The 20,160-nt window shown below is 40.9% G+C and overlaps 1 protein-coding gene across 2 annotated transcripts in view; it reads left to right on the top strand.

Annotated features, from left to right (window-relative positions):
* Positions 1 to 20,160, top strand: part of LOC145393490 (lysosomal dipeptide transporter MFSD1-like) — a 306,345-nt gene that overhangs the window by 230,209 nt on the left and 55,976 nt on the right. The window contains exon 9 of one of the 2 annotated variants that reach the window (XM_080267610.1): positions 17,905 to 18,017. The exons of the other annotated variant lie outside the window; for it this stretch is intronic. Within the exon in view, the coding sequence (XP_080123736.1) occupies positions 17,905 to 18,017 (113 nt within the window). The remainder of the gene's footprint in view (positions 1 to 17,904; positions 18,018 to 20,160) is intronic. 2 annotated transcript variants of the gene reach the window in all.

Below are 20,160 nucleotides of genomic sequence, written 5' to 3'. Positions count from 1 at the left end.
CCAGATGGAATCTCTAATTGGGTACTGTAGGAATGCAGAGAACAACTGGCGGATAAGATTCACAGTTTGATTGTGTGTTCTCTGGAAGAGGGGAAAGTGCCTCAAGAATGGAAGAGGGCAAATGTGGTACCAGTTTATAAGGGAGGAAACAGGGAAGAACCCCTGAATCATAGACCAGTGTCTCTAACCAGCATGGTCGCAAAATTGTGCTAGAGAATTCTGAAAGATAGATGGATAAAATATTTGGAAGAGATGAACGTTTTGGCTGAAAGTCAGTTTGGATTTAGAAGTGGAAGGTCATGTGTTTCCAACTTGTTGAGTTTTTACTCAAGAGCAATTGACTTGCCTCAGGAGAGAGATGGTTGGGTGGATTGTGTGCATTTAGATTTGGAGAAGGCCTTCGACAAGGTACCTCATAAGAGACTGATGTGGAAACTAGAGCATATAGGAGGACTGAAGGGGAACCTTCTTGAATGGATGAGAGACAGACAAATGAGAACAGTAATAAAGGATAGGATGTCTGGATGGAGGAAAGTAACAAGTGGAGCCCCACGGGGCTCAGTGTTGGCGTCAGTAATGTTCCTGGTTTATGTAAATGATATGGTAGATGGAGTGAACAGTTTTGTAAGTCTGTTTGCTGATGATGCAAAGATCTTAGGAAGGTAGAGGTTGAGGGGGATTGTAAAATGCTGCAGGTGGATCTGGATAGGATACACGATTGGAGCCGGATGTGGGAAATGAAATTTAATGCAAAGAAATGTAAAATACTGGAAATGGGTAAAAGTACCAAGAGGCCATCATTGAATTATTTGATGGGTAATGAACCAATTACAAAAGCGAGAGAAGAGAAAGATTTGGGAGTGCTGGTTCAGGACAGTTTGTCACCTGAAAAACACATTAACAAGGCAGTTAGAGAGACATATAAACTCCTGACTGAAATAAGAGAATCTTTTCATTATATGGATGAGGAGAAGATGAAAAAATTGATATTTGCCATGATTCGCCCTAGGTTAGAATATGCAGCAGTAGTGTGGTCCCCACACAAAAAGATAGATATAAATAAGATTGAGAGAGTACAAAGAACAGTAACCAAGATGGTCCCCAGTCTGGCAGATCTGTTGTATAGAGAGAAGTTGGAAAGGCTGGATTTGCCTTCCCTAGAAGAAAGGAGAAAGAGAGGAGACATGATTGCAATGTTCAGGACCATGGTGGGAGTAGATAAAATTGACAAAGAAGATCTGTTTCTATGGGATAAGAGAGTAACAAGAGGACACGGAATGAAACTGAAGAAACGAAGCTGCTTGAAGGATATCAAGAAATATAGTTTTCCTTATAGATGTATAGGCCTGTGGAATAGCCTGGACAAAGAGATCGTCCAGTCTAAAAACTTAAACGAGTTTAAAGCTAAATTTGACTTTTTGAGAAACAGAGATGGGTCCCCACGAGCTTAGCTCATTTCCTGTATATCACAATTAGGTAAGTACAATTAGGTAAATACACACGGGAGACAATGGGAGGGTGGGGGGATGGAGAGGCACACAACCAGGAGTGGGGGAAGGCAGGGGGATACGGAGTGAGACATGCCTGGCAGTGCTGAGTTTGGTGGGGGATGGAGATGGAATGGGGGAGAGAAGAGAGGGAGTGGAGGGAGGAAGGGAGGAACTGGAGAGGTTGGGTGTTGGACAAGTGAGGTGACGGACATTCAGATTGTTCAGATTGTAGGAATGTTCCCCTATTTCTCGTGTTTGGTCGGTTATCAATGCACCGGATAACGGTGTGTGTGTGTGTATTTATATATATATATATATAGACAGTCAATTCTCGACTTTCGACAGTTCAGAATTCGACGATTGGAATTTTGATGCGTTTTGGAGTGGTCCACCTACCTCACTTTTCGATGCAAAATTGCGTTTTTCGATGCTCTTAGGGCGCGACTCCAACCAAAACAAGCAAAGATAATATTTTTTATAGGAACCAGAATGCTAGAAGTGAAGGGAAATTATCAGAAAAAGTATGAGCCTAACCTAAATGTGACATGTGTCAAGAAGAGAATGAAAATCAACATCATTTATTCATAAGTGAGGCATACAAAGATAAAGAGAAATTAAAGGAACAGAATCAATGATAGAAATACTAAAACAGAATGAATTACAGGTGGTAGCAAATACAGTGGGCAGCATACTGAAATGAAGAGAAGTAATTATGAATATAAGGAGGAACATAGAAATGAACAATAGAGAGAGAAAAAAAAAAGTTGTCTTGTTTAAGACAAGAACTCCTGGATGGGAGTAGGTGCCAACAACAACAACAAGCTGTGTGGAAGGCGATGTTCTATTGTTGGCGGCCATCTTGCAACTGTCCTGCCAGCCCTCTACAGCCAAGCGCCACACTTTTAGCCTGTACCTTCCACGTGTGGACAGCAATTTAGTTGTATGTATTTTCTCTATATTTTCGTCACAACTTACCTGTTTCAAGATGGCAAGCAAGAGTGGTTCTTTGGGTAGCAGTGGTAATGGACGAGAGCAGCCTGGCACCTCTAAATCTTCGCAGCCAAAGGAGAAATGGCAGTACAGGAAAGGGCAGAAATACACCAAGTATACACATGCTGACAAGGTGAAAATCCATATTCTATACTACAGTATGGCAATACAATGCAGAACTACAGTTACTTAACCACAATTATAGTTCATAAAGTTTACAGGGGGTGTGGGCAAAAAATCATGATTTTACATAGTTTGGTTCAGAGGCCCCGGACTCAAACTAATTTTTCCCATAAGAAGTTCAGTTTAAATTTCAGTTATTTGAATTTCGCGGTGATTATTAGGTGCCCATGTCTGTCGAAATTCGAGAATCAAAACTGTACATATCATTATAAATATATATACAGTTGGCTCGCACAGTGCACGAGAGATTGAGCAGTCCACAAACTCGCGCAGTGTGAATTCACGCATTGAGAATACATAATCTTATGCGAAAAATTACATATGGGTGGTACCCCCTCATACCTGGACCTTTTTTTGGCCCTTAGAGACATAATAAAGATCAAATTTTTCAGACATTGTACTTCAGATATAGCTACAATAACAAAAATATGGGCAGTCACCTTAACAACAGTAGACAACAAGCCAACAAAAATATGGGCAGTCACCTTAACAACAGTAGACAACAGGCCAACAAAAATATGGGGTGTCACCTTAACAACCGTAGACAACAAGCCTGATGGACTTAAATAACACGGGTTCTGAGGCGTGGCAACGCACTTAGACTGCCCCCGCCGCCACCCCAGCCACTCCACGCCTGTTTAACAGTTGCCAATGTTGTATTATTCCAGGCTTTGACAAAGAAATTTACGGCCTGTCGAATGTTACATTTCTTCCAGAATGCAGCAAGAGTCATTTTGGTGGGGGTTGCAGGTATGCCAGGTGAAGCAGGTGAGTCAGGTGGAGCTGTGGAGGTGGAGGGGGAGGCAGCTGGTGAGTTAGGTGGGGCAGTGGAGGAGGAGGGGACGGCGACGGGCAAGTCAGTGGAGGTGGTGAGGGGAGGATCCTCCCTCTCCTCCTCACTACTGCTCACATCTTGCATGTTTGTTTCATTCTTTATTTTGTTATGGACGTATTGGCAGTATGACAACTTGGTATTCACAAAATAAGCATTATTATTATAGAAACTGGGTATCTATTCTAACTTACTGTTATTGCTGAAAACGTTATTGTCGAAGTTGCTATTGGCGAGATCTTACTGTAGACTCCTTTTGAGCACCTTCCCCACGAGCCTCTAGGTCACTATTGGTGCGTTGTGTGGGGGTGGGAGTCACTTACTAATGGAAAATGGCCTTTGTGAGCCACTCCTTACCTCTACCACGCGTTCTGTCAGGTAAACTCGCTCATTCAATGTTTTTGGTTATGATTTTTGGTCACTTGCGCACAATGCGATTCGCGCACTCTGAGCTCGCGCAGTAGGCGAGCCTACTGTATATATAGTATATATATATATATATATATATATATGTATACTGTATACAGTAATCCCCCCAATATCCGATGTAATAGAGCCAAAGGCACGTCCGAAAAGTGGTCCTGTCCGGATAGTGGGCCCCAGCCTCCTGGACTTGTACTTATGGACCCTAACTGAGAAGAACACCTATACAACTCCCTCTGGACATGTATAGCACCTATTTAAGACCCAAATCACACCAATAAGGGACATAAAAGACTGAAATAAATGCAAAAGAACCAGAGAATGAGGTTTTAGAGGTGAATTTATACAATATTATACATTCTGGGTATTTACAACAAGTCCCTGGTTCCTGGACTGGTTTCAACCACCAGTTTGCACTCCACAGTTAATCCTTTGCACTCTAAATTCGGATTTCTTAACACTGCACAACATTGTAAATTCCCGTGTGTTCTAGTGGTGAGGTATTGCAGTTTATTCACTGTTTATTCACAAAAAGTGAGCACATGTGCCTTGCATTGCGATAAACATCTGCTCTCGATCAGAGTTAGGCTGTGACTGTTGATGATGGGGTAACAGAGTTGCCAGATCGCAACATCCACATTACTAAACTCCTCAATTTTCATTACCAAATTCGTAAAGCTAGCATCTATTCTTCACTAATTATATATACAAGTGGAAATACATGTAATCACTCTTCTTATAAGTAACAGCGTGTTGATTATTATCACGCTATATAGGTTACAAAATTAATCAAAGAGAGCAAACAATCCACCATCTCTATCCTGTGTATCCTCATACATGTGAAAAATCCGTTTGGTATTGTATTATTCTGATTCATTACCAAAGTGTCCCACATTTGGTAGTGAAAAATACCAAATGGCAACCCTGACAGGGTAGGGGGAGGGGGGAGGAAGGAGTGAAGGGTCCATGGTGTAACAGCTGTTCGGCGCCGCGCTGCAATTTCAAATTACGGGAAGGAAAAAAGTCTGCTTTTTTTCTAATTTTTTGCGATTTTTGGCCCATTCTGGGAATATTGGATCCCGGGACGAAAATGTCCAGTAAGTTGGGATGTCCTGAAATTGGGCTTCCGGATATTACGGGGATTACTGTATAGTACACACATACATATATCTACACCCACCGCAAATTGACTTAGGACCTACACACAGAATTTCTATGGGAGAGTTGTCTGTCTTTGCTTTGTGTTTCCACCTCTACCAAGTGAATTTTTTGGGCAAGAAGTAACTGGCAACTCCTCTGGTGTTGGCAGGAGGTGGTGAAACACTCAGCATGTCAGTGCTTGCCCAGAAGTGAGAGTGGGAGTACATGTTCCTGTCGCTCCGAGCTTGCATCTCCCTCTTTTTTTCGTATGCATTATTGTTTTCCCTGTTATTTTCGTAGAGTCGAGTTGTCATGCCTGGAAAGTACTGCTCAAGGGATGAGAGGGTCCGCATCATTGCATGGAGGCAGGATCATGTGCCTATCAACACGTTTTGTGAACGTACTGGACACACAAAGTCAACCGTCATGAAGATTCTTGCCGCAGCGCGCGGCCTGCTGCTTGAGGTACCAGAGCACAAGCATGGTAGTGGAAAGTAGAGGACAACTTCTAGAGGTACAGATAATGCTTCTGAAGAGGGAAGTAATTAAGATTCCTCGACTGACAGCAGCAGAACTGAAGAGAATGCATCCCCAGCTGTTACAAGATGTCTCAATTGGAATTATCCAACACTGCTTGCAGAAGGAGCTGGGTTTGCCAAGCCGCATCACAGCCATGAAACCGCTTCTCACTGACTGCATGAAGAAGCAGTGCATTCAGTTTGCCAAGAAGTATGCACACTTGACGTCGGATGAGTGGAGATAAGCTGTTTTTCGATGAAAGCACATTTCAAGTGTTCCAGGTGCACCCTGTCTCCTGTAGTTGATATGACCCCGCTTACACGGTGCCGACTGTTAAGCACCCACAATCAGTAATGGTGTGGGGGTGTTTCTCAGGTGAAATGGGAAGGAAAGGCTTCTACTTTCGTCCTAAGAACATGATGATGAATGCTCTGGCTGTTTCACACAGTATGATTGAGTATGAGGTACTTACTTGCACAGAAATTGTGACTAATTTGTACTAATCAGAGGCAGCGTGAAGATGTTACTAATGTTATTCACAACTTACATTTTTTGTACTTCACATCACAGATACGCTAATGCTCACATATTCAACATTATTTTCTGTGTAATGAGGGAAAAAAGTTAGTTACAGCCAACCAGGTCATTTTCTCTTTCTCCCATGCACTTTTGGTTTTCTTTCATTGTACTAGATAGGGTTACTCAAGGTATTTCCAATCATTGTTTCACAAATAACCATAAACAGTTACACTTATTGCAATGCACTTGTAAAACTTATTACAGTAGGATCTCACCAGTAACGTCTAATTAGTGCCAGAAAAACGCCATTATTAACGAAAACGTTATTTGTGTGGCTTTAAAATACATGTATAAAGGGTTTATTGGTGCCGCCACTCCAGGGCTTTTATCCACTTTTCCCACCTGGAGCCCTCCTATCACTACTTTTTTTTACCTGAAATAATAAGAGTAGTTTTGAAATGATCATGAGTAATATAAAACTCATCTTAAAGGAGTTCTGAGGTGTTTGGTATGATTATTGTTTCAAGGCTTGCGCATGGATGCTACTGCAGTGTACCCCCTGACCCCTTGCTGGCCTCGTCCCCACTCCTGCCTCACACGCCATGGTCACCCACTTCCATCAACACTTCATCAAACCCCATAAAGTCAAAATCTTCAGGAAAGTCCCTAATGTCATCATCTACTCAACCCTGCTCTGTTGTTCTACCTCGGCTAGCTAGCTTTGTGAAAGAAAGTGAGTGATGAGTGACTCATGGCAGGCATTCACTCGATTGTGATACTGTTTCTGGTTTTTTCTTGAAATCTGATGTACAAGTCCAATCATTTGTCATTAATTCTGATGGCCGCTCTTTCTGTGTCTCAGCATACTTGAGTTGTGATTGGAGTGCCAACCAGGCATATTTAATGGTTGCCAATGTTGTATTATTCCAGGCATTGACGAAGAAATTTACGGCCTGTTGAATGTTATATTTCTTCCAGAATGTAGTTAGTCATTATGTTGGGGGTTGCAGGTATGCCAGGTGGAGCAGGTGAGTCCCATGGGGCTGTGAAGGTGGAGGGGGAGGCAGATTGTGAGTCAGGTAGGGCAGTGGAGGTGGATGGGACAGCGGTGGGCGAGTCAGGGGAGGTGGGGAGGGGAGGATCCTCCATCTCTTCCTCACTACTGCTCACATTTTAGGCAATTTCTTTCATCTCCTCTTGTTTGCCTGTTTCATTCCTCATCTTGTTATGGACATTTTGCAGTATAACAACTTGGCATTCACAAAATAACCGTTATTCAAATGAATCCAAACGTTATTATAGAAACTGGGTATCTATTCTAACTTACCATTATTGCTGAAAACGTTATTGTCGAAATCGTTATTGGTGAGATTCTACTGTATAAAACACTTATTTCATAACACTTACTAGATGTAGCTTATAATATCTTACATTTCACATATGTATAAAAAAAACACACTAGTGCATACCTGTTTACTATTCACAATTTCCCACACACCTGCTCAGTCACTGAGCCCTTTCCCTGGCGGTAAGGGCAGAACTTTCGCTGGGGTCGATGATACAATCAGCCCCACACATGAAGGGATGGAATCGAACAAGGAGGATAAGAAAGACATCACACTACACTCTACCAATGCTGTGTACAGATTGAGATGTGCATCAGTGGGGTACCTTGGGTACCTACCTACCCTATGGTTGCCACAGAAAATGGCTGCAAGTTCAAAGGGTGGCGGGAAGGCGCTTGTGGTATATCCCGTCAGCCGGCGGCGCTCCGTGCCCTGAATCTTGATGGCTATATACGTCAGCCGGCGGTTAAGGGTTAAATACAATGATCTTCTTAACTCTTTTGTACACTCCTGCAGCGCTTCCCTCCATGATGAGTAATTTCCCCTTAGTACTGTTCTCATTTCTCTTTTTTTTTTTTAGAAAATATTGCATCCAACAATACAGTTTGCCTCGGATTCCTCCTCGATGGTACAGTTTCCTTAAAAGTCTTTGGTGCGGTATTCTGTCAAATGCTTTCTTGAAATCTAAATAGATACTGTCTACCCATCCTTCTCTGTTTTGTAATGTTTCTGTTACTCTATCATAGTAGCTCAACAAATTAGTAACACATGATTTTCCCTTTCTAAAACCAAACTGTTTATTTGTTATCATCTTCTGTTCTTCTAGATGATTTACCCAAACTTTTCTTATCAGTTTTTCTAATATCTTGCGTACAACACTGGTTAGTGATACTGGTCGGTAGTTGAATGGATGTCTATTCCCTTTCTTAAATAAGGGAACAATGTTTGCTTCCTTCCAAATATCAGGTAGTTTACCTTGTCCCAAGGATTCCTTGAAAATTAAAAATAATAGGTTACTTCTTTGCACATTCATGTAGCACCCAACTTGAAATTTCATTGGGACCATTTGCTTTTCCTTTGTCTAATTTACTGAACTCTTCCTGTACTTCTTTTTTCTTATACCTGTATTTGTATATCTGGTAATACGTGTTGGCATGCATGTTCCATATCGTCTCTTCCAAATTATTTTCTTTTGTAAAATCTGATATGAAATTTTTATTTAGTGCATCGCAAATATCTTTCTCTTGTGTGTAGATGAGCCCCTCATCTATTTTATCTTTAACTTTGGTTTTGCTTCGGATGTAGCTGTAAAATAGAAAGATTGGTCACTTCTTTTATTTATAATATCTTCCTCAAACTGTCTCTGACTCTCCCTCTTTATCTTCGTATAATAATTTCTTGCCTGTTCATAGTTGTTATATGGCCTTTCACGATTGTGTCTTCTGTATCTATTCCACAGCAAGTATCTTTTTTTCCTTCAATTTTTTACATTCTGTATTAAACCATTTCTTTATTTTCATTTCTCTTTCTTTGTGCTGAGGGATTTAATGTTGGACTCCTGTTTCATAAAGATCACGGAATTTTCTATATTCTTTATATTTAAATCTTGTCCTCTAGGCTCCTTTTCCCAATCTGTTTCTAAGAAGTACTTCTTCATGTCGTGATAGTTTCCCTTTTTGTAGTTTAGACTTTTTTTTTTTTTTTTTTTTGTAACATTACCGGTAACGTCATATGCAATCTTGAAGTTACAATTTAGTACTGCATGGTCACATTTGCCGAAATGAGGGTGGTACATTTTATTGTCAGTTTCATTTTCTTGCCAATTTCTCTTTTCAAGAGGACTTGATGATCCATCAGTACTATATATATATATGTAATATATAGTACTGATGGATCATCAAGTCCTCTTTTTCTGGTGTTTTCCTTAAATGCTGTGTTAGGAAAAACTGCACAAGATTCAGGAGCTTTTGATCCCAACAGATTTCATGGCTTTTTACATCTAGAGTATTCCAATTAATATTTTATTGAAATCTCCAGTTAATATAATTCTTTCAGATTTCTCTTCCATTCTGTGTATTAATGTTCTTAAACTCTGTATAGTACATTCTGCCAGGTCTTCATATTCATCTCTTTCCCAAGAGTTTGTTTTGGGCAACATGTATAAATTTGCCACAATTACTTTCCCTTCAGATGTGTTAAGCTCTAATGCAATCATTTCTACTGGTGAGGGTATATCTGGTTCTATTTCTTTGACTTGTAGATTTTTCTTTGTTAAGATTATAATTCCTCCTCCTTTTCTTAAATTTCTGTCTCTTCTCCATATATGGTATTCCTCAAAGTTTAGGGTAGCGTTTGATATCTTTGGAGTTAATTTTGTTTCAGTAAGCAAATAATATGTGATACCTTTTCTTTGGGATAGTCATCTATCTCTGATAATTTAGACACCATTCCATCTACATTTGAGTACATCAACTTAATCATCTTGTTTACATACTTGTCATGACTTGAGTCTACTACCTTCCTCTTTTTCATTCCCTGTTGGTTACGTACCACTTTCGTACCTGCAATCCAATTCATCATCATCATTCGGACCTTCTTTCACACCCTAGGGCAGGGTGAGGAGTAGCAGTTACCAGACAGCCCAAATTTGCCCAATCCATTGGGCCCTACTTCCATTCACCCATCATTCAGACCCCTGGAATCCTGGCTCTATCGAATATGCCAAAAACATTCATTACGTTCTGTAGCTTCGCATAAACGTATTCGATAGAGTCACTCCGGACTCTGGAAAGGGGTGCCAAATCCCAGATCATGCACTTCTCCTCACAACATTCATCCAGCCAATCAGTTCCCTAGCATCACCAACTTCCGGACCTCTATTCCTCACACACTCATCCACTCTATCTGTCCACCTTCTTCTTGGCCTACCTTGCCTCCTCCCTCCTTCAAATTCACTCAGATATACCTTTGTCATCACCATGTTGTTATCCATTCTTTCCACATGACCATACCATCTCAGTACACTCTCTTCGATTCTGGTGTCCACAGACTTCTTCACTCCACATCTTTCACAAATCACATTATTTCGTATCCTTTCCACCCTCTGTACTCCACGTACGTTCTCAGCAGTCCCATTTCCACTGCTCTTACTCTTGACTTTTCATTTTCATGCCACACCATAGTCTCACATCCATATGTTAAAGTTGGCACTAACACTCCTTCATGTAAGCCTCGTGCAGCTGCAACACTCAAGCCTCTGCTTGTTATCAAGGCCTTCATTGCACCAGCTTCTTTTCTTCCTTGTGTCACTCTGCTTTCAACTTCTTTTGCACATTTTCATCTCTTTTCTATCACTGTACCCAGATATTTGAACTCTTTCACCACTTCCAGTCTCTCTCCATTGACTGTTAAATCACACTGGGAGTCACCTTCTCACTCAGTAACCATCACTTTACTCTTTTCTGCATTTACACTCACAGACATCAGATAAACTCTGCACTAGCCTACCAAGTTCTTGTTCGGTATTTGCAAGTAGTACTGCATCATCAGCATACAACATTTTTGAGATATTCCATCCATCACCGTTCATTACCAACGTCATCCCCCTCTCCATTACTCATGTTTTTACTTCTCTCATCACCCAGTCCATATACTGTATATATATTGAACAGCCATGGGGACATCACACAATCTTGTTGCATGCCCACACTGATCGTGAACCATTCACTTAGATGCCCATTAACCCTTACACATGCTTCACTACCATTATAAAAACTCTTGACGGCACCTAGAAGCTTACCATCTACACCGTAAATGTGCAAAACTTTCCACAGTCCTTCTCTGTCCACTTTGTCATATGCTTTTTCCAGATCCTTGAATGCTATAAACACCTTATGGTCCTTCTCACAAGCCTTCTTTGCTCTCTGTCTCTGCAAAAATTTGATCCACACATCCTTTGCCACTCCTAAAGCCACCCTTTTCATCACTCACTAGGACTTCTGATATCTCTCTTACTTTCTCTATAATCTAATTACTTTTTAAAAATAATGTGCTTTTCTCTTCTGATCTTCCCTCATTCATTGTTTTTTCCTCCTCTCTCTTCTCTTTTAGTATTCCAAATTTCTCCTGAGTTAGGCATCTTTTTATCCATAGTTTTTTAAATTCCTCTTTATCCATGATTTTTTTTTTTTTTTTTGCCTTTTTTAGTATTTCCTCTGCAGTGTTCACACTCTGGAAGATTACTTTCAGGGGCATTGACTTACTTGTCTCACATTTCCCCAGCCTTTTGTGTTCCTCTGTGTCTTTTGTACAGATTTCTTCTGATATTTCCTTCAATATACTCATTATATTTGCCATCTCCATTTTTGTCTCGAAATTTTTTTCTTATTTCTTCTTCATCTATACCAGTGATCACTATAGATTTCTTGGTATCTGCTGAATCTTTGACCAATTTTGGGTTGTTTTGGATTATTTTTTAAATTTCCTTTTTAATGCTTTTTTCTTCAACTCTTGTTTCTAAGTATTTTCTTTCACCATTTCAGCATACTTAGTTTCCACATCATCTTTGTAACTTTGCATCACCTCATTTACCTGGGTTATCTTCTCTTCAGTATCACTGCTTTGGTCAGTCAGACTGCTTGCTTGCCTAATTGTCTATGTATCATTTCTGAACTCCTCCATAATACACTCATGGTTGACAACTGTACTTGCCATTTCACTAATCTTTCTTCTAAGTGAACCCACCTTAACTGATAGCCTAACTATTGTTGTGTCTTTCTTGTTTAATTCCTCTACTAATTTTTCATTATCCTCCTCCTGCATGTGCAATTGCTTCATAATTTCATCCATTTCACTCTGAAAGGCCTTCTCCAATTTGTACACCTTCTTTACTACTTTGTTATATGTTTTCATTTCAACCAGTTCCTGGTAGAAATCATCCTGTTTTCTGCCTTTATCCCTTTTCTTAACTCCTTCCATTTTTGCTTTACTAAAGATGGTGGTCATCTTGTGGTATTACTGAGAAAAAATTCTACTTATAAGTATGCATCACCTTGGTACTTGCATGAGGTAGACGAAACAGCTTGAAGCTTGATCAGTGCATTCCTGCACTAATTGGCTGTATTTTGTCATTTGAACAACACTTTTGCTTAAACTTGCTCTACTATATTAGAGAGTGTGTGTGTGTGTGTGTGTGTGTGTGTGTGTGTGTGTGTGAGCAAGTGAATGAGTGCTTGAGTGAGTGGGTTGGTGGGTGGGAGGATGAGTGAGTGAGTGAGAATGATGACTGAGCGGGTGAGTGAGAGTGGTGAGTAAGTGAGAATGGTAACTGAGTGAGTGAGAGAAAGTGAGTGAGTGAGTGAGGTATACAGCATGTGATGCCTGGTGAAATACCTTTCCATGAGCACTTTCACAACAGATGCTGAGAAACCATGAGGGTTGTCACTGGGTATATCAACATCTGTTGCTGAATAACCTATCACATCCAGCACATATCCAGATTTGCAGTCGCAAAGGACAAAGAATTTGAGGCCAAATCGGTGATGCTTTGACGGCACATATTAAATGCCAGCCTGCCTCTGAATTACACCAGTGACTCATCAGTAACCACTTTCTGGAATGGATGAAAAACCCTGGAAAATGACTCCTTGAGCATTGTTAGGATTGGTCTTATTTTCCACAGCCTGTCCTTTGGTGCAGGCCCGTAATTTCTGATGAAATGAAGGAACCCTAGGATGGCCAGGTACCTGTCACAGGCCATATACTTACCGAAGACATGTGTGCCCACGAGTTCATCATCCGACCAATAGTCATGGAGCACATGTTTTCTTACATGCGAAATCAACATGGCGAGCCACACAAACATCTCCCCCACCTCCACAGGTATCCAGTCATGCATGTGCTTGCTCTTGTTGACAGCCAGGTCCAGCCACCGCACACACATGGCCTGGTGAAAATTGATTTCCTTCACCAGGCAGTGCATAGTGGTGGTTGTAAATATTGCCCTGAAAATGTTGCTAATAGTCCAGGGCCTTGGAGGAATCTCATCCTCCTGCACACATGCTCACTCCTCATCAAATACCAGCACAGACGGCTCAAAGCTGGCACCATCTTCCAACACAAAGGTATCGACTCTACCACACATGGTAAAGCCGGCCGTCTGGCAGTTGCAGGATGTTTTTTCATCACTCATGCACGCTCACGGGCAGGGGGTGAGGGGGAAGGAGAGGGAGAGGTGTGGGAGGTGGGGGAGTAAGCGGGTGATGACTCACCTGATGCATGCCTGGGGAGACGCGAGACGCTCGGTGCTGAGTATCTCCATGTGGGGCCCGTGTGGGAAATACCACTCCCGAAGGGCCTGGTTGTGGAGAAACAGCCCTTGAGGTGCTAGGCTGAGGTGTAGGGGATCGTTGTAGGGCAAGACGTTGGCGAGCAGGCGATGAGAGTGTAGGAGAGACGGCTCTTCGGTGTTTGTGCCACTGATGACCGCTCCATGGTCACCTTCCCAGTGTACAGGGTCATCAGTTGCCTCCTTCTTGGCAAATTCATTACATTCATATGCCCTCCCTCCTCCTGAAGGAGTTTCAGAGCCTTTTTTGGCATCAGAGAGCAGGTAGGGGTTGGAGGGCAAGGGAGATCACTCTCCACATGTTAGCTCTTCCTCTCCTCCGAGGACGTGTTGTTGCTAAGTGTCCATGAGGACATGGTGTTGTCCAAGGCATGTCCAATGGCACTATCACTTAGCCCTTTCCCTGGCATTAAGGGCAGAACTTTCACAGGGGTCAGTGAGGTGATCGGCCCTTCACACAGTGCAACAGAATCGGACGATAACGAAGAAGAGCACATGGCTCCTCACACTACCATTGCCATGTACAGACTGAACTGCACATCTGCGGGGTACCTGGGGATCCTGCCTACCTGGTGGGTATCACAGAAAATGATTGCGAGTTCAAAGGGTGGCGGGAAGGTGAGTGCTGTATATGGCATCAGCCGGTGGCATTCTGCGCCCTGAATCATGACGGCTTTACACGTCTGCTGACGGTTAGGAGATGTATACGAGGTACTACCCAAAAGTTCCAGTACTTTGAATATTGTAGGAAAATAAGTTACCTTACCTCCTAGTTCTCACTGTTGCCTTCGAAGTAGTCCCCTTAGGCATGTATACAGTGGTCCCAGCATTCCTTCCACAAGTCCATGCATCCCTGGAAGGCTTCAGGCATGATGGTCTTGAGCACCTCCTGTGATTCTGTCTGGATCTCCTCACTCGAGTCAAATCAACTCCCTTTCAGTCATAACTTCAGCTTCGGAAACAAGAAAAAGTCGCAGGGGGCAAGGTCAGGTGAATAGGGTGGGTGGGGAATAACTACCGTGTCAGTGGAAGCCAGGAACTGCCAGACAGCAGTTGATGTGTGGGCAGGGGCATTGTCATGATGCAGGACCCAGTCCTTGTTCTTCCACTCTTCTGGACGTTTACGGCAGATGTTCTCCCTCAGACGGTGTAAAACTTCAAAGTAAAACTTTCCGCAGACAGACTGTTCAGGTGGGACGAATTCCTTGTGAACAATCCCCTGGATATCAAAGAAAATGATCAACATCAACTTGACATTGCTGTGCCATTGGTCTGCCATTGCAGAACCACCAAACCACCTACACACCATGTTACAATGGTAAACGTAGCTCAACAACACGTCCGCTCACAGACACGGCTGGGGCCAAACTGACGCACAGGGGATGTTGCTGACTCCTCCTAGTGGCGAAAAGCAAAACTGCAAACAGCTGGCTCCCTGTTCAATATAACCAATTTCTGGTGGCATATTTTTGAGTCCCAGAAGCAACCATTTGTCACAGATAACTGGTTTTCAAGCTGTTTTTAGTTTTTTTAAAGATTTTTGTTGGTTATGCAGTGTTTTTGTGATGTTTAGCATTAATATGGATAATCCTATGTGTGTTTTCATGTCTCAGTATGACAGAATGACCGGAAAACAGTGCCAAAATTAGGAGGGGCACTGTACGTAGAGTAGTGTATAGGATGGGTGTTTGTCGGTTTTCACTTTTTTTTTTAAATGGTTTTCTTATGTTTAGCATTACTTTGGATATTCTTATGTGTGTTTTGATGCCTAAATATGGCAGATTGACCTGAAAACAGTCCCAAAATTAGGAGGGGTACTGTTCATACAGTAGTGTATAGGTAGGGTGTTCTCTGGTTTTCATCGTTTTTTTTTTTTTTTTCCCTCATGGTTTTCTTGGCGTTGAAAATTATTTTGGATAATTGTATTTATGTTTTGATGTCAAAATATGGCAGAATGACTGGAAAATACTGCCATAATAAGGAGGGCTCATACATAGAGTATTGTATAGGTAGGGTGTTTTTTGGTTTTTAGTGGTTTTTCTGCATGGTTTTCTTGGTATTTAGCATTACTTTGGATATTCTTTTGTGTGTTTTGATGTCTAAATATGCCTGAATGACCCGAAAACACCGCCAAATTAAGAATAGGTATTGTACGAATAGGTTAGGTATAGGTTGGAATTTGGGTATAGGTAGGGTCTGGGTGTGGTAGGGGAATAGTGTTCACTATCCGGATGTTACCACTGTCTGGACATACCTTTGGCTGTATTATGTCTAGGTAAATGAGGGATTACTGTATGTACATATACAGTTACTCCTTGAATAATGCACTGTAGAATTGCACATTTTTTTTCTATCATTGTCAGCATAGTACAACAAGTCATAATGAACATGGGAAAAATATTAAGCTTATGCAGGAAGTGTCAGCTGGCTGGGCGACACAATTTGAAAGTTGCGTGCGGTTCTGTCACCTGCCAAATCATTATGATTGGTCAGCTTACATACAAGTACATCCTCCTCTGATGACGAGGTCAGTTCTGTTGTTTCAGTCCTGGACTTCAAAGGATTTGACTTTTATGTTGAAGGAAGGAATAGCAGGAGCAGGAACGTCTCAACAATGACAACAATAACATTGGGGGCGGGGGGAGTGTCACGGAGCTATGCATCAACAACGCGAGTAACCAGCCTAACTTTCGTTTTTGTTAATGCGATTTTAATACCATTCATGTTCTTATTTACAATAGTTATACATTATCTCTTTCAGTTTTATCTGATGTTGAGTATAAGTAGGGGGTAATCTGTGTGGGGTAGGGCGTTAAGAAGGGGTAAAAGTGAGTTTTGGAAAGTTGCCAGAACACATTGTACTGTTATACATGCATACATATTGTTTGAGTAACACATGTTTGAGTAACATCATCCTTGTCCATTCCCAGTCATCCGTGTTACACAGTGATTGACTGGTACATGCTGTATGTGTATAAATGTATATACACGAGAATTAACTGATAATTGATTTTTATCACTACACAGGCTTGCAAGTCATACCACATTTTGTTGGTGTAATGTTTGTGTAGTTGTTGCTGTTATGGCCTTGTTTACATTATAAAATAGATGGTATAATGTAAATATCATTTATCAGTTGTTCTTATACTGTTCTGATGAAAAGTATCACAAGTTGAATTAAATCAAAATGCTTCGGTCATACTGTACTTTAATACAGAGAAAATTTTACAGATAGCCTGTTTAAATGTTGTGAACTATCATTACCCAGGGTCCTGGAAACAAATACTGTATATATTTCTGATAAAATATATGTACCTTTGGTACTAGAAAAATATATTGTATTCACTGATTACTGTTTATTTTATAGAAGTTCATTAATATTAAGCTGCTGTTTGTAGCAGTTGAGAAAGTTTATGTTACCAATGTATGGTAGTAATAGCAGATTGTTTAACCCCAACACACTGGGGGTTTTCTGATGTCGCACGCTTCTCCCTACGGGGGATGTCCGTGATGGAGAAAAATACCCTTACTTCAAACCCTAATATCTGCCAAACTGTAACAGCTAGAGAAAAAATTAAAGATACATAAGACTCAGCAACTCTTCCTCTTTCAAATGAAAGTATCCCCACGTCTCCAGGTGGTCCCATCGATGAGTAAGGATACGTTAAAGTTCACAGGGTGGCTGGAAGACGCTTGCAGCTAGGCTATACACATCAACCGGCGTTGTTCCGCGCCCAAAATCGTGACGGCTATACTTATCAATCGGCGCATAAGGGTTAAAGAGCAATCTTGAATCATGTTAGTACTGTATAATGCCAACCTCAGTCTTCTGTCAGTCTACCCCCTCAAGGCAGCTTGAGTAACCTCAGCAGCACAAATACCTCATTTTGAATATGTTCTCTGGAATTTTGTTGTAATCCAGGTTTTAAACTGAGGACTGGTTTCAAGACTGAGAATTGAGTATCATCCTGGGAGTTACAGATACAGTAGATACCTGTACTGTAAAAGAATAACTGTGAGTGGAAAGTAGTTTATGCACTTTTACAAGACTGTTTGTGGTAGTTATAGATGAGTTTGTGGACTGAGAAAGAGTGATTTATATAAGTATTTTAACAGGATGCAGAGTATCCAGAATCTTGGGCTTGCCCTCATCAGCATGTTGGGAGGATTCATTGTGGATAATTATGGGTACCTCATGTTGGAGATGTCCTACATGGTGTGGCTCAGTAGTAAGTATCTTCCTCATCTTTCCACACATTCCAGTGCACACCTCCCCTTACTTACCACTGTATTTGCCCCTTTATGTCAGCCTCTTTTCATACTTTTAATTACACTGATATTTGTGCACACTTCATGAATGTGTGTGTGTAAAAAAGTGAGAGACAGAAGTTGAGGAAATTAGAATAGGCAATAGAGTTAGTTGGATGAACTTAGTATGGAAGCTCACATGACAATGGTTTAGCACCCTTTTTAGCTGTCATTAATAATTGACAGTTTAACTTTACCTGGCAGGTGTACGTGAAGTGCATCTGCAAAGAAATGTATGTATTATTAAGTCACTGTGGAGCCAGGATCCCCGGGGCTTGAATGATGTGTGACTTATTGTCTGTCCATTACACTGGGCATGCTTGATGCCTCTTTCACTGTTTTACCTTCTGTTTCATTGTTTTGGATCTTACCTCACTCTATCTTTAGGTAGGCATAAGGATCATGATGATGGTGATGATGATTATACAGTACTGTGATATTATTACAGGCATTATTATTATTGTTATTATTATTATTGTTGTTGTTGTTATTTCTGTACTGTTGTCTTCACTGGAAGACATCTGTAGATTTTATATATTATTTGGATGATGAAGATGATGACGATGATGATGATTATGATGAAGATGATTAAGGTGATCGTGATGATGATGATGATGATTCTTCATTCATCATCCAGTCCTGTGTTGCCCCATGAGGGAGCATAGGAGCCTGGAGCTAGGCAAGTTGGTCCTGACATTTAACCCTCCTACACATGATAAGTTTCGGTAAGTTTTCTGGCACACGATTATATTCCACCCGCCTCTCCACCAGCCCCCCCGCATGCCTACGAAAACATGTATTCTCACCTTATTTTCGCCACCCAAAAATATATACATTGTCATTAAAACTACATCATCATATTCGCTGATGTTTGTTCTAGCCAATGAGCAAAAGAAAAAAAAAAGGTACAAATGGAAGTACATTAGGCCGGTGTGAATAAGCATTTCAGAACATCAGTCTCACTTCCCAACATCATAACTCAAATGTTTTCCATCATATGTACAAAAAAAATTTATTAGGTGTTTAGAAAGAGAATTTCATCAGGTTTCTAATAAAGTTTGCGGCTTTTTTATACGATTTTTATTTTTCAAGAAAATAACTAAAAACTAAAAGTAATTCCCTAAAGGGAACTTATTTTTTGTTCACGACGCTCTAGTGCAAAAGTTTTCTCACAGAGGTTATGTTTTTATTTCATCATCTTGTGTAGAATTTCTTGGGCTTCCTCGTGGTATCCGCAGATTTTTCATGTGCCTCATAGTTTCCGAGTAAATCGCATAAAATTACTTGGTGCCCATGCACATGCTGCACTTCTGTCATGCGGGCACAGTAACTGTTATAGTCCCGCCTTTGTAACAATGAATTTTGGTCTTAGATGTTACATTGTTATTTCATGTACATATGTAGAATTTTATGCACTTCATCCTGGTTCTTTCTGGAAATCGATACGTCCAATACATTTTGAGTAAATGGATGATAAGGAACAGTATAACTCCCAGCACACTGTCAATTTTTCCTGCCTCACTCACACCAACATATTTCACTCACTAGGTATATTTCGTTTTATTCAAAGTATACATGAAAAATATCATAAGCTTTTATATAGTGCTCTCAGAAACTCAACATGCCCACTAGTCTATTTGCTAGCTACTGATACTGAAGCTGTACTTCTTTCCATCTCACATGTGTGTATGTAAAAAAACAGTAATGATTTGTGTAAAATATAGAAATAGGTCAATATACAGATCAACAAAATACGGAAAACTCACTTCCTCCAGATGGGTGTTGAACTGCTGGCAGGACCTTGAGGGATTTGAAGATGAGGAGTTATGTACAGTCACTACTCATATGATGGGGTTACGTCAGGTCATACTTATTGTATAACGAGTTTATCATTAATCGGGAGATTGAAATACATTAGAAAAGGAGGGTTAGGTCAACTCAACTTCCCAAAGTTACCTACCCAAGACTGAAACAAAAATGACAACCCACCTTAATCACATCCTGTGTCGGTCCAAGTCGTCTCCAAGACCAAAGCAAATACTGTCACACGAATACAGGCAGCGT

Source organism: Coenobita brevimanus, chromosome 24 (assembly GCF_032717465.1).
Source record: "Coenobita brevimanus isolate Jiangsu-jjx chromosome 24, ASM3271746v2, whole genome shotgun sequence".
NCBI lineage: Eukaryota > Metazoa > Arthropoda > Malacostraca > Decapoda > Coenobitidae > Coenobita > Coenobita brevimanus.
Note: the sequence above shows the minus strand (reverse complement) of the source record. Positions and strands in the feature narration are given on the sequence as shown.